The 15,520-nt window shown below is 43.9% G+C and overlaps 1 protein-coding gene across 2 annotated transcripts in view; it reads left to right on the top strand.

Moving 5' to 3' along the window:
- The window catches only part of ZWINT (ZW10 interacting kinetochore protein), a 199,167-nt gene that overhangs the window by 84,323 nt on the left and 99,324 nt on the right, over positions 1–15,520 (top strand). For both annotated transcript variants that reach the window (XM_069647510.1, XM_069647511.1), the window contains exon 7: positions 6,053–6,227. In XM_069647510.1, the coding sequence (XP_069503611.1) occupies positions 6,053–6,227 (175 nt within the window). The remainder of the gene's footprint in view (positions 1–6,052; positions 6,228–15,520) is intronic.

The following is a 15,520-nucleotide window of genomic DNA, read 5'->3' as shown; positions in this document are numbered from 1 at the left end:
CATACGAAATATCCTTCCTGGAAAGTAGGATATACCCTAATGAGATTCACAGTGAACATCCTACCAACCAGATTAAATTTGGTGAAATGGAGATGTGGAATGTTGCAGATTGTGTCTAAATGCGAGCGAGGAATAGAACATCTATTTCTAAATTGTGATAAATTGAGGGACCATCGAACGCTTTTCTTCAAGAAATTCATAGATCGATATGGAAGTAATACTGGGTCTACACTTTGGAACATGTGTAGATCAAAAATATCTTACCATTTGAGTAAAGCACTGTTTCAATTTGTAACGGTTATTAAATTAGTAGAGCACACAATAGGAAGAGCTGGGATGTTCGGAGGGAATACTAAATGAGTACATTGAAATCTAAATCTGTATGACCCTTCCTTCAAACACATTTTAAACTTCTTTATTTAGTGTAACATATGAATTATGCTGGAAGGTTTTTAAAATGTAGAAGAGGTCATAACTGCGATGTGTTTAGTTTAATTTTTGAAATGAATGAATAACTATGCTGTTTTGGCAAGGTTTGATTTTTGAGAAAATGTTTCTTTAGTTTTTGATGTGTTTTTTAAAACTATGCGCTCTTACTCCTCACTAAGACCATGGCTTTCTTTGCATCCACTCTATACAAATGTACTACCCCTTCTATGTTTAAGTTAACACCACAATGCAGTCAAGGAAACTGGGATTCAGACTTGGGGTATTTGTTGTCAAATATTGAATGGAACTGCATATGTGCGGGTCCATTTAAACACAGTTGATTTACAAATATGGTACACTCAGCAGAGAATTAACTACTACCTGTATTGGTCTCCTTGAAAGATGCAGCCGTGCAAGTTGTGCAATGAGGATGTTTGTTGGAACTGTAAAAGTGATGTGGGCACCACGTTCCATATGTTGCGATTGTGTAGGAAGATCCATCTATTCTGGGATAGTGTCTTTCAGAGAAGAGATCGAGTCTTGGGTCTATCTCTACCTAGGGACCCATTTCTTGGTGTGTTGGGCTTGTTCCCTTCAGATATTGAATCGACTAGCAGTAAATTATTCTGGACATATAGAGCCCTCCTTCTTGATAAAAGACATATTTTGAAATTCTGAAAGCGCGATACTGCCACCTTTGTGTTGATCATTGGCTGCAGAGTTTGTGTTCCCTGTCTAGGAGGGAGAAAGTGTCATTCGATGCTAAAGATCAACATCAAAAATATGAGATGATCTGGGGGTTGTTTAATGACTTTTATGCTTAGTAGTTTCACTTGTATTCTAAAATGTTCCCTTTTTGGTTTTCTTTTTTTTCCTTTCTCTTTCTTCTTTCTCTTTATCTCCATTTCCATTTTCTCTACTTTCACTCACCTCCTCGCCTACCTTCTCTCTGTTATGTTCCTTCATAGATTGAACTGTTATGACGTATGATGGTTGCAGTCTTGTTTAAATATTGGCCCTGTTCTACTTTGGCAAGGGTTATTACAATCCCTTTCCTCCTGTTTACCTCCAATGTGTATATTACGCCACAAATACTTTTAATTCATCAGTTCGGAATTCAATACGACTGTTGGCAGCCAGCGGTCTATTACATAGCGCCCTGGGGTCACCTAATGTAGGCCAACTCACTGGTCTTCTGTTGCACGTCCACTCGACCAGCTGCAGCTTTGGTCTTCCCCTCGCACGTCGGTTCCTGGGAGCCTGACGGCTCCAGTCACACGGCACGCGTTTGCTAAAACTGGCTCTTGTCACTTCCCTTGCAGGCTCCGGTGATCGGCAACCATTGGAGCCGGACGCTCCAAAGGGAGAGCTTCTCTCATGGGAAGGCCCACAGCTACACCGCTTCCCGCTGTGTCTCCTCTGCGAGATGAAGTCCCAGCTTCTACGACTCTCACTGCACCGCACTCTGTTGAAATCACGGCGGCGGACCCGGTGCCGTCTTTCTGCGACTCCCACTGCTGCTGCTCACTTCTCCTTCTGCTTGTGCTACTAATGGACCGCACCTGAGAGGGCCTTAAATAATTAAGTCTCGCTCAGGTGTGTGGTCATCAGAACCACTAGCCTGCACATCATAGTTCTGCGCCTCTAAACTCTGCTTCTTCATCCCAGTACCTAGGGAATTATGGGACTGGAAGTAAGGGAATCTATGATTGAATCTGTGTTTTATAGTGTACACCCAAGGGGGAAACATAACCCTCAAAAGTAGGGATATGTATTTCCTAATTCATACATAGACTATTCCCCTGTTGATTATAATTAGTTTTCACTTCCAACAATTTGGGTAGTTTTGGAAAGGGAAGCCCTACTCTCTAGCAACAGGCCATTAGAGATTTTGGCATCATGGAAATCTCTCCCTTTGAAGAAGATTTATACCGGATCTCTCCTAACGGAGCAGGGCTATTCCCTTGGGAAGCCTTCTCCTCCTAGGTGATCCACCCGGCAAATACCATCCCCATGGTTAGGATCCGGTAGCGGCTGCCTTTCCAAGGCCACCTGGAAGGAGACTTTAGGCGGGGATTCTGTGGGGATTACGCAGGATTTGTCACATTCCCCACTTTCCTCTCCAAGGAGATGCCCCACTTTCTCTGCTCCCAATCAATTTCTCTCTGACAAGCCAGAAACCCCTCGTGTTCCACACAACTATTACACCCCTATCTCAACCCCTAGATACTCTTCCTCTTAATCAATTTCTCCCTCCTTTCTACAGCATGACTATGCCTCCTTACTACACACACACACCAGTGAGTCCACCTTCCTGCTCTCTGCTGTTGCACTCTTAGTAAGTGGTCTCCAGGACAGGGGTCTTTGAGGGTCTGCTGCTGTCTTCCTGCCAGCCCTCCCAAGGCTTGACAGTGTCTACTTCTGTCAGTTTTAGAATTGTGGGGAAAAGGTTACAGCCTATCCCTTCTCCGTGGCTGCAGCTGTTAAAATGCCATGTGTTTTACTGCCTTTTAGGCTTTCATTTAGTATGGGGAAGAAAGGAAAGTCTCCTCTTGGTGTTGGTTTACTGTAAAAGGGAGGGTTATCCTTCTCTCTGCCGTTCTAGGCACCAAAAAGGAGTTGGGGGCGAGCTCCCCATGACTTTCTGCGCCAGACTGTAGGAAATGCCCTGTGGGGTGCTCAATTCTTCCCATAGTCTTTCCGTGCTTGGAATGTGCATCTGCAGGTCTTTGGTCCATTTCAGTTTGCCTTCTTGTACCATGGCTTTGCTAATTTGATCTGGGTGTTTTGGGGGCCCAGTAAGGGTCGGGTGGGCTTCCACGTGACTGTCCCTTGCACTAGTGCGAGGCACTTTATCACAGACACTAGCTAGAGATGAATGGAAATGTACATGGAACGCCATATGCCAGGTATTGGAGGCAGCAAGGTACACACAAACATTGCATTTTATTTACCAGCTGGCAATAGGGACTAGAAAATTCATGAAAAGAGATATGGTAGGCTCCTCTCGAAAAAGCTGGCACTGGCAGTGCATCTGGGAACTACTGCCATTCGTTCTACGATTTCCCCAAGGGACTGTGACCCTTCTCCCAAGGGGGCAGCCTCCCTCTTTGAGGCTAGCGATGTGAGCATGCTCCACAAGTCCCTCCCTATGGGTCTGGGCAAGTGGGAATCACTGAGATGGACTTCGCCTTAGGGGACAATGACTCTCGTTCGTGTGAGTAACTCCCCAGACCATCCACCATGGTAGCATATATGGGACTATCAGATATGAAGAAAATTCTAAGATCCAGAGTCTTGGCGGCTGAAACAAAACTAAAATACCCCATTATGAAAAAAGAGGAGGAGGTTCCATGTGGTAAATGTCCTTGCAAAAGACTGTGGCAAACCAGTCGGTTCAAAAGGGCTGTGGTGACATTATCACTGTGAACCTGCGGGTGAACCCCTCCGCAACCTGTGTTTAATTGCCCCTTCCCCACCAAGGCGAGCTGGGGAAAGCCCTGCTCCTCTCACAAATGGTCACCATACATAATGTCGCCACAGCAGTTTCCCGGCGGCTACATGTCAGGCAACCATCTGTGAGGGGGGGGGGGGGGGAATATTACCGGATACCGAGGAGGATCTGTCTCTTTAAGAAGACATGCACATTTAACGGATACGAGGAGAGCATGCCGTGGGGAGGCAAAGCACTGAGCAGGAAAGAGCAGAAGCAGGGGAGCCCCCCTGACGATGTGACGCCTGTGGAGCCGAGAGTCACAGAGCCTGCAACTTTTCATAAGAGTCCTAAGCAGCAGAGGGAAGCGCTGGAGGCTTGGCGTTTCCAAGTGGTAGAGACCTGAGGACCATGACTACTTCATGGTGGGCTGTGTGCCCGTCGAACAGCGCCGAAACACCCAGAGTCCACGAGACACCCTATGACCCGTATCCAGACTCCTTTTCAACGAGAGAGAGGACCGAGGGCAGGACACCGACAACAAAGAGAAGCACAAAACTCAGAGCAGAGGGAGGGAACCCAAGCGAGTGCCAAGCCCAATATCCTCCCACTGCAAATCCAGAGGTAATTGGGTGAATGGGAGCACCGGGAGGCTGCCGGGGCATCGTTATGAAGCAGGAGCAACTCATCCCAGTGAAATTGACGAGATACTAAAGATAAAGCCATTTAAGTGGAACTGTGGCTGTGGTAATTAGAATAACGCCTGAAAGAGGAGGTATTAAGAACTTGACACAAACACCCTTGGAAGAGGAAGAAGTTTAGAAATATGAATGGGAAGTGGTCGAGTGAACCAAATAAAAGGAGAGATCATCTAACTGAACAACCCCAGGAGAGGGGGTTGAGGGGGTTGGGAAGGTCAAAGGATACCCAACCTAAAAAGACCTGGGTTACAACAAGCGGAAAGACAAGACAAGACAAGAGTGATAAAAGGAACTGGGGAACAACTGTCCCAAGAGGGGAGTCCAAAGCCAAGTGCATTGTTAAAGAATTACAGGACCTTGTCCAGAAGGTGGCAAGAGACTATTTGAAGATATTTTACTGAAGAGACCTTTTGACTGAAGAAGAGACTTTGCCTTAAGAAAATACCTGGAGAACGGAGATATTCTAAGTTAGTTTAAAGTAGTGGTAGAGTAAGCTAGATCAAGTTTTAGAGTGTTTCAATTTTCATTTTGGACGTTCTGACGAGCACTTTTAGCTATTTATATAGGATGGGGTAACCCTCTAGCAATAGGGAAAGATGGGCTTAATCTTTATCAATTTAATAAACACCCCAAAAAAGTCCTTAAAGTGTCCGCCTACTTCTTTCAACCTGCCATAGAACACTGTTTTTTGTCTTAAGGTTTTGGGGGATTTCTGTGAGTTTACCAAAGTGAGGGTGCCTCTGTTTTTGTTACAACCTTATGTTCTGAGATGGGGACGAATCTATAGGTCCAGTTGCCTTTTTCAAATATTTGTGAGTTATGATGGTGGCTGCTTTTAGAGTGCAGAACTCTGTCTGGACATATCCTGGGGGATTTTCTCTGTAATACTCATCAGGATGGAAAAGAGTGCAACACGGTCACAGTGTGAGAATCCGAAGTAAACCCTGATCTTGGGAGAGCGAGAGATTGGCACACGCTTACTGTCCTGTTAGCTGATCCGTCTAGGAGCATTTGGTCAGCCCGCTACATACTTTGTTCACTTTCCCCACCTCTTGCTAATCTCCTCTGCCTATTTTTAATGTTTTTCTTTTCGCCTTATAGACTGGAGTAGTACAATGTGAATGTGTTTTAATTTTGTGACTAGCGATGAGCACTTGATATCCAAGTTTTTTACTCCCTTGTATTATATTAATTTTCTACTTTAATTTTGTTCTCTGTTCTTCACAATATTACAAATGAATAATAAAAGGTTAAACTTAAAAGAAACTGCTGCTTAGTTGGGACATGAGATCCACCCTGCTGAGAGTTGCGGTTTCCTTGCCTAGGTCTGAGTGTAGAGCCAACGGAGAGGGTGGGCCCAAATGTGAAGTGGGAGCACCCAAAGCGGAGACCTCCTACCCCCTTGTACTGAGATGCACCTTATGAAGCCTTTTCAAGTTGTTCTTTTATGACCTTGCCTCTATGTCTCAAATGTTCTCTATAATTTCAGAGATTCTGATCTGCTGCAGCTCGTGGAAGGATTATGTGGGATTCGGCTGGTGTTGGTCGATGAGCAGCAAATGATTGTAGACGTGCAAGACCCTTGTAGTGGGCTGGGGCATTCTGAGGGAAAGCCCCTGGGCATGACCCTTCACTGGACCAATGACGAGACGTTCCAGATTCTGGTGAGGAAATCAGTATCGGACAAATAAAAGTATGACGTTACCTGCCTTTCCACTGCTCCGCTTTTCTCCTCCCTCACCCAAATATTTTCAGAGCTATCTTCTTTTTTAAATTATTCAATGTGAGTATTCCTTTTATAGCATGTTTTAAGTTGCTGCTTTAGCATGCTGAGCGGCCTGACTTTTCTATTTTAGTACAGTCACCTAAGTTGTAAGGGCTGTGTAGCCTTCACATAAGTGCGCAGTGATCACATACATTGCACGCAAAGTTGTTTGACGCTCGGGAACTATTGAGGTTTATGGTATTTCTTGGTGTAATATTTTAGCATGCAAGGATAGATTAGAACCTGGCAAAAAGTTGTTGGAATCTGCAGAACCATTTATCAGGAGTCTGGTGATTCAGCAGTGTTAGGGTCCCAGAAAATGCATACTATTCTCTGTTGTAAGGGACAATGATGATTGCATGACGGTGAAAAAAGATAGTTTGTCCAGCTTCTGCGGGCTGAAAGTCCTTGAGAAAGCATGTCAACCTATTGTTGATACTAAAGTCAGGGGGTGGAATGCAGGTGATTTTGTGCACATTTTGATATTTCAGTGGATACCTTCAGAAACTCTTTTTGGATCTCGACAGATGCTAGTGGCTTATCTTCAGTGAGCCAGGAATAGACCAAATCCTGGATAAAAGCAAAGTGGTCCAAATTATTGATTTTGGAATATTGCAATTTAGTGGACTATTTTACCTTTCATCTGATCAGCAGTCATGGGATTATATTGTTTACGCATTGAAGTTGCGTGAAAAAAGGTGGTGCTTCAATATATCTCCAACTTCTTTAAGCTTTCTGCACTGAAAGTACCATGAAATTTAGGTATTGGGTATATTAAAGTACATTGTGAGTTTTACCCCACTAAGGTGCCAGATTAATGCAACAAAACCCCAGAAATGTGGCAGTTGAAATATGCTACGTTAACTCTGAGCCCCCTATTTTGCAGCCCACACTAATTACATCACACACAACCTCTTCTATGAGCTTGCTTAAGATTCCTTGATCTACTAAACCAGGGTTTTGAGTTTTATGTTTTTACCTTACCTGAAGTACCCTATTTCTGCGGTTTTCTGCCACCCATGCCCACCATCAAAAGAAATAAGTTTGCCACAAACCAACCTCAAAGAGGCACACAAGAAGAAGTTTGTGACGCCGCCAACATTTCTAAAGGGCGCATTGAGTATCGAGAAAATGTACACACCTAGGATGGTGGCTGTTTCCACACTAATCCTTGCTATACATGACAATAACAATTGCCTCCACCTGGAAAGGAAAGAACTACCTTGAGTTTTCCATAACCCATCCACACAGCGGGGTGCAAAGTAGAGTTCTTGCGACCACCCGTACACTGATGGGCTAATTGGGGAAGGCAAAATTGACACAACCTCTTGCTGTACCAACATATGCTTACGTACTAAAGCAGGATTTCTAGAAAGTATACAATGCTGTTTTATTCCTTTTTATGGTAGTCTCTAATTCTTCTTGAGGCAGCCTATTTTCAGCCAATTCTCTGTGAGTTTCACCACTGTAACAAAGAAGACGGCTCCTGAGACTTTTTTGATTTTAGGTGCATTCCATAGCACCCCTGTGATGAAGATGTCTTCTGATTCACTCTTGCTTGGTATAACTTTCTTTTTCCCTACTGTGACAAAGGATATTACTTCTGATGCACTCTTGCTTGTTGTGAATTTCATTGTCACCACTCTGACGAAGGAGATTAGTCCAGAGATTCTCTTGCTTGATACGGCTTGGTAACTGCCGTACCCCGCCGGTCTTTACCTGTTTCTGCTTGGGGATGTGGCTCCAGTTCTTCTAGGGGTCGCGGACGCTCAGATCTGATGTTCTGGGTTTCTACACGAATCTGCGGCAGGTTTTTGCTTCGGTCTCTGCGTTGTTTCTGGACCTAACGATTCACCGGTCTGCGGTTGTACAACCACCAAAAAGATTGCTCTCTTGGTTTGGGTCAGCTTCCTGCCGGCTCACCGGATCCTTTGAAGGACTGCTTCAACATGCCTGCAATACTCCCGGTTTGAATCTCTCAGTGCTTTGCTGGCGTTCTGTTGCTTTCCAGGGTCTCCAGATCACCCACCCCCCCCCCTAGTCCATCTTTGCTTTCCATTTTATATATTTGACTCTGCCCTTGTGTAACACCAACTCCAGGTTGCAGTGTTTCGGTGGCAATCTTAATGCCTCTCAAAGGCTACCTCGTCACAGTACTTAGTGGAGTCTGCATATTGTTAATCCACATGTTTCTTCAACTCTTCCTCATCCCAGTATTTTCCACACGGTTGACAGTTGTAACTTAGCATAACGCATTATATTTCTGTCAATTTGGGAGGAGGCAGAAGTCGGAGGAGACAACCAGGGAAAGGTATTTTAGGACCGTGTATTGGGAGGGCTTTACCCAAGGTGGACGTCCCTGTCCCCAGGAGGTCCATCTGCATATTACCACCCCTAGGGGACTATTGGGTAGCTGCCTCACCTCCGTAGCCTCATAGGGAAGGGCTCCCCTCTAGGGAGAAGTGACAGACACTAGTGAATCATCATTGTGTCAATGAACCCCATTAGACACCCACCCACACTGCTCTTCCCATTAGCCACAGCCGTCGATCCTCTGTCCAGACGAGCACACATCTTACAGTCCCCAGCCCAGCAGACACCAAAACACTGGGCACCCACACCCTAATCCGACCATAGGTGACATTTTTAAAAAAAAAATATTTTAACTTTCTTTTCTATGCACTGGATATACAGTTTGTGAAGAAAAGAAAGTAGACCCTACTCGATGAAGCATTACCTGGTATACATCTATCATTCAGCCTGGAATCCCTGATTGAGTTACGAATGTCACAGCTAGTGAGTATGTACACATAACCAGGGACAGGGGATTATCTTTTAGCAAATGATCGTGTCAATCACTATTGGACTTGGCCAGGTATGCCTGGAAGTCGTGACAATATGTCCTTGGGGCAATGAGTGACCACAGGTGATTTTGCCATGTATTTCCTTTCACTGTGTGCCCTCAAGCGCCATACTAAAGTTTTACCCAAATGACATTTGTTAAGTATCCCATTACGATGCATGCTAATAATTGCATTCGGCATGGGGAAAATTGAACTACTCATTTTGCTAGACATGTTCATGCTGGCATTGCCACTGTAAAGCACATGTTCATGATGCCTCGGCCCACAATATATGCCAACATGTTCTATTGAAACAGTGGTTGGTTCATGCTGGCTGTTCCCAAATATATGATTAAAACGGAGAGGGCAGTTCGCACAAAGTTACGGATCCAAGCAGAAACTGAGATATAGAAATTAATATAACAAAGCGCATAATAAAACAACCTAGGGACTTGATGTTAAAGGCAAATTGAATCGGAAAACAAATGTGTGTTTTTAAGAAATATTTCCTTGATTAGTTTTACAAAATTGAACTAAAAAAAAAAACTGACATTAACATCAATTGTGAGAAATTTCCTGAAAATAATTTTTGAAAAACACGTAATGTTCAGTTAGTAAAATATGCGACATGAACCCGCATATGTGTGTATACTCCAATACATCTTACATTAAATGACCATTTATCATTAAGAATGGACAACCATGAAAAGAAGAAAAGGTGGACTCAAGTTTCGGCTTGGTAAAAAAAGTCTAAATGTAGGGTGACGTTTTCCAGACCATTGTTTACAGAGATAGAAATTAAGATTGGATAAGCAGGAGCTAAAAGCAGCCACATTAGATCCAAACTTATCATTTTGTCCATTATTTATGATGCATGCTTTAAATGTCATATTATATGTGTCCTAATGTTTATTTATAGATTATCCCAAATGCACAGTTGCATGCATAGATAGATGTGTGTGTTCAGCTTCAGTTGGCCTGAGGAGCCAAAAGTAGCTCCTGGTATGTGTTGGTGTCAAGCAAACCAGGCTCATCTAGGCTACAGGCAGGAGCTAAATCAGCTCCGAGCTCCCCTCAATTTCGAAGCCTGGTTTACCTGTAACAAGTTTCAAATATGTAATAGGGGGTGATTCCAGAAGATGAAATAAAAAAGGCATTAAGGCCTTGTGCTTCAGTTTCCTAAAGATTTTAAAATAATTTCATATAGATTAAGACCAAATTTAATTTGGAAAAGGCACTTAACTTTCGGGTTAAAGGTTGTTGTTATTACTAAATCATTGGCAAGATCATAGAGTGGTCAAGGTCCGGACAATCCAGTCAACTTCCTATCTTTGAACTTCCAAGAAGTTCTTGGTAGTTTGCAAAACTAAATGGCAGTATTGGCAATATAAAACACTTTCCTTCTTGTGTCCAAAATACAGCATCTCACTGTAAAACCACTCTTGCTGCCGTTTGCAGTCCTCCACATCCTCCACCAACCAGACTGACATGCAATCATCGCACTTGCGGAATGACTCACTCACACACTCAATCGCATGCATGCACATTCATTCCATATCCCTTGTGCACACTTAAACACACAGATTCACAGCAAACACTCAAACAAAGGGGCTCATCAGAGGTTGGGCTGTATCCTGGCGGTAAATGCGGTAGGATACCACCCAATGCTAATAGCATTACTGCAACTCGGTCTGGCGCTATTAGCGCCGGATCCCGAGTGGCGGGGGATTGGTGCCAAGTCCCCATTCCCATTGGGTCCGTTGGACCCAATGGGGCATATTGGGTGCTATTACCGCGGTAATTGCACTGTAAATGGGCGGAAAGTGGCAAGATTTTCCTCCAGCTCAAAGCTGGAGGTAAATCTTCCTGCCCAAATTCGGAATTGGGCGGAGCGGTAATGCGGCCGTAACGCTATTACCACTGCATTTTTACTGCTTTGCCCAACCCCTGATGAGGCCCAAATAGTTTTATTGTTGTTTATGTCCTACCTTTCCCTTCAGTGATGGTGTCCTTGCCTATCTTCCTCCAGTGTGTAGTGCAGGGTCCTTGACAACGATGTGAATTTACAATCCACAAGTTCCAGAATGCAAAGAAAGAAAGCCCGACTCGCCAAGTACCTTTTTTAAATGGAATATTTATTCAAACATACTGTAAATGCTTTCCCTTCCTGCTCAAGCTTACTTTAGAAATCAGACCATCTCGTCAGATAGACAAATCCATCAGTTAGACAACCCACCAGCTACCGACGCTCTTGTAAAACATCCAGACACCGGCACAATTTGGGCATACACCTCCTTCTCTCGCCATACACCTGCAGATCCCTCCATTACATACCTCACCCCATCAGACACCCACACCTCTCCCATCTGACTCACCAGTAGACACTCGCACACCACATCAGACACATCAAGACAACCATTCACTGAATCGGAGGCCCAGACAGCACCAGATATTCACCAGACACCCAGTTACTGCATCAGACATACTAATCAAAGCCCTGCAACTAATACTCGGGCAACGACCCCTAATTTAGTTTTTTAATTTCGTATGGTTTCGAGGAGGATGTATTGCCATTGCTACAGGCACATAAATCTACCGAACTTTGCCTCCAATATCTTCCTGACTATTGCAGCTCGCCATTTCGCTAGCGAGCTTTACCACTTCTGTTTCCAACTTGACTAATCTCTCTCTTGGGCAAAGGATTATGCCGGGTATTCTCCAATTGGGGGAAATCTCCCCACTTATGAAAATAACTCATATGCACCACTCTCAAATGAGTAATTTTCATCCTATTGCCCATGGTTATCTAAAATACCATGGCTGCCTCCAAACCCGTGTCCGGGTAGTCGGTATGGGGATTTACCGGGTCATTCCAACCTTGGAGGACCCGGTAAGTCCCCATTCTGAAAACCATTCCCCATTCCCATTTGAGCCCCCGTAGGGCTCAATGGGAACGGGGAAGGAGCTAATAACCGGCTCGTTATTAGCTCTCTGGTCCCTTAACGGGTCCCGCTAAGGGCGGCTGGTAAAACCAGCTGGCCCTAGTGGGACCCGCTATGGGACCTCGGAATGCGGCGGTAGGGGGTTAACGGCACCGGCATTCTTACCGGTGCCATTAACCCCCTACTGCCGTACTCGTAATGAGGCCCATTGTCTCCTCTACAGAATGTAACTGGAATGACATATTATAGCCCAGTCTGGTTCACAAGTTTTCACATTGGGAGAATTGAACTGGTGAAATTGGGTTCATATGTTTCTGATCAAGCTCCGGTTAACTGTGGCGTCCCACATGGCTCCCCCTGTCTCCTCTGTTGTTTAATATTCATCAGCACCCACTTAGAACCATTCTCTGAACATTTCAACTACACTTTCATTTGTACAATGATGATTCCCAGATTTATGTTGAAGACACTGGTCCTCCAGAGAATTTCTGTGTTAATTTCTAGGTACAATTTGGCATTGGATGACCGATAATGGTCTCCAGCTGAACCCTTCCACAACGGAGGTCATGCTGTTTGATCCTTCGTTTCTGCTTAAGGGCCCACGTTGTTCCACTCCCGCTCCCATTTTTATTTTTGTAAATGTTTTTACCTCCCCAATTTTAATGCTTGCAAAGTAAAGAACTTGCGGTTCATACAGGATGCTGACCTCTACCTTGCTGCTCAGGCTAATGAACTTTAAAGATTTCAGACTTCGGTTTTAAACAACGGCCCTTCTGCTCATGCTAAACGACTCACTCATATGGGTGCATGGATTCATTTCCATCAGGATTATGTCAGTGCCCTCTATGTTGATATTTCCAATAATCCTTTACATACATTGCAAATGATCCAAAATGCTGCAGTAGGTTAGTTTGCAATCTTTCTAAATTCTGTGACTATTTTTCTCAGGGAATGTCAACAGATGATTATTTTAAGGTCATTTGCCTTATTTAGAAGTAAATTAATGAGCTTATTTACGCAAAATGATCTCTTTATTGTCCCCCTAGGCCTTTACATTATGAGGAAAAGAAGTTACTGGTGGTCCAGTGGTCTATTGCTGTCATAATGGAGACAGGTGGTTTTCAGTAAAGGGTCTGAAATTGGGGAATCGGCTTCCACAGGACGTTCAAAACATTGTGACTGGCTGTTTCGAAAAAAAGTTTAAAACATACATATTTCAATAATGATGATGTAGCTTTTAGCTGACTGTGGTCAGCTGTGCCCTGATGCAGGTTTTATGCGAGCTTCCATACTCTGTGGGGATGTGTGTTACAAGTGGAGGGAATAAATGAATACAACCTACCTTAGACATTCTGGCCGAAGGCAACCCAGACTCTGCCAGCAGACACCCCAAACCGCCATCATTCTTCAATCCTCGCACCCTCTGTATACCCCCCCCAATCGGACATCCATGTCCTCAACCTACCACTGATTAAACAACCAACGCACCCCTCATCAGACACATGTACGCTCACAATCCCCTTCAGACCTGCCCAATCTGTCAGAAACCCAGACCCTTCCAGTCCTCATCAGACACCTAACCTCTTCCACTCTCCATAAGATGTCTGGCACTATTCCCATGCCCCAAATAGACACTCGGGTCCTCACCAACCAGACACCATCATCAATTCATTTTTTTCAGACACCACTACACCCCATTCAAACACCTGGGCTGTCGCAGTGCCCTTCTCCCATAGGAGATATTCAGGCTCTCCCAATTGCCATATCAGACACTGCAACCTACCCAGTCTCCTTATCGGACACCCTGGCCCAGCCAATCCCCATATCCAACACCCTAACCATACGAATTTCCCCCTGAATCCCAGGGCCTCCAATCTTCATATCAGACAAAAGACCCTCACAATCCCCAAATCGAACACCAAGTCCCTCTTTGAAACGCTGGTCCATCTGATATCCACCCTGCTCTCACCATCACTCACCCACACTACCCTCCATAGGAGACAATGTGGCCTTTCCACCACCCCACACGACGACAAACCCCATACTCTCCTCCATGTGCCAGATACATGGGTTATCACAATCCACGTTTTCCGACACACAGGCTCTCCCATTTCCATATCGGGCACCCACACCCATCCAATCCCCTTTTCAAACACCCAGACTCACCCAACCCATATGAGAAGACACCTAGGTCCTCTCAGTCCTCACATGGGACACCAAGGCTCTCCCAATCGCCCTCTAAAACCCTAGACCTCCCATCCCCTATATCTACCTGTGCCAAATTCCCCATTGACAGAAAGCAGCTCTCAACACCACACATCCTATTAGAAACTCGGACAATCTTACAGCACCTAGTCAATTTGACACCAAAACACCCCAACAGCACACACTCAACACACAGCAACACAATCTCTGCTTAATACAACCCCATGTGACTGACTTATAGTTTTTCACTGTGTATTCTATTTAGCCATAATTAACTTGTAAACTCAAGAGGTTTTTTTCCACTTGTGCTACTTTACATGCTGGCAATTGTCTTCATTACGGATGGGGAAAATCAAGGCCTACTTTTGGTCAGCATTTTCATAATTTATTTTATTTAATGTGTTTAGACCAACATTGAACTTTACACATCAAAATATAAGATCATTCATTTCGTTATACAATGTCAATGATTCAATAAAACAAATATATTAAAAACATTCTTACAAAATCATCTTTCATGCTGACAATCCCTTAAAACATTTGTTTTAAAAATCATGCTAAAATGTTATCCTTAAAAATAAAAAATAAGTTCAGCTTCTTCCTTCTCAATTTGCTTACATTTATATTCTATTAGCTTGTAATACTACCTCATATTTAAATCGAGGTAGTTACAGCAATCCCTCACCACCATAAAGATCGGCAAAAAATGTGATCTTGCTTCACTCGACGTCGTCTTGTTTCAACCATCTTCAATAATGGTCATTAACTAATACCTACTATTTCATGTAATTCCACACTTGTTCACAGGGCATTTGGATAGTTTGCCTAATTTGGGTTCCATGTCATTTCATTGACCGTAATTACTTTGTGGTAATTTACTAAAGTAATTAAATCGAAATGTTACTTCAAATGTTTTATTTTGCAGGGTCCACCCCATAACCTCCCTTCCCCTACCCAAAACTCTCTCCACCCCTTTTTTACGCCTTAACCCATGAAAACACATATTTGTCGAAGTAATGAATTTACTTCGTAGTAAATTACCACAAAGTAATTACTGTCAGGAAAGGAACAGGACACCCTATTTTGAGTTCAACCAATTGCGAGATGTTAAATGGAGCAATGCTTAACGAAATCTATTCTCCATTCATACAGCACTCCCAAACATAACTCTTGTTTATCCATTCTAGATCATGGACACATTT

This window comes from Ambystoma mexicanum, chromosome 2q (assembly GCF_040938575.1).
Source record: "Ambystoma mexicanum isolate Mex_15411 chromosome 2q, UKY_AmexF1_1, whole genome shotgun sequence".
Classification (NCBI taxonomy): domain Eukaryota; kingdom Metazoa; phylum Chordata; class Amphibia; order Caudata; family Ambystomatidae; genus Ambystoma; species Ambystoma mexicanum.
The sequence above is the reverse complement of the archived record's forward strand: the minus strand, read 5'-3'. Positions and strand labels throughout refer to the sequence as shown.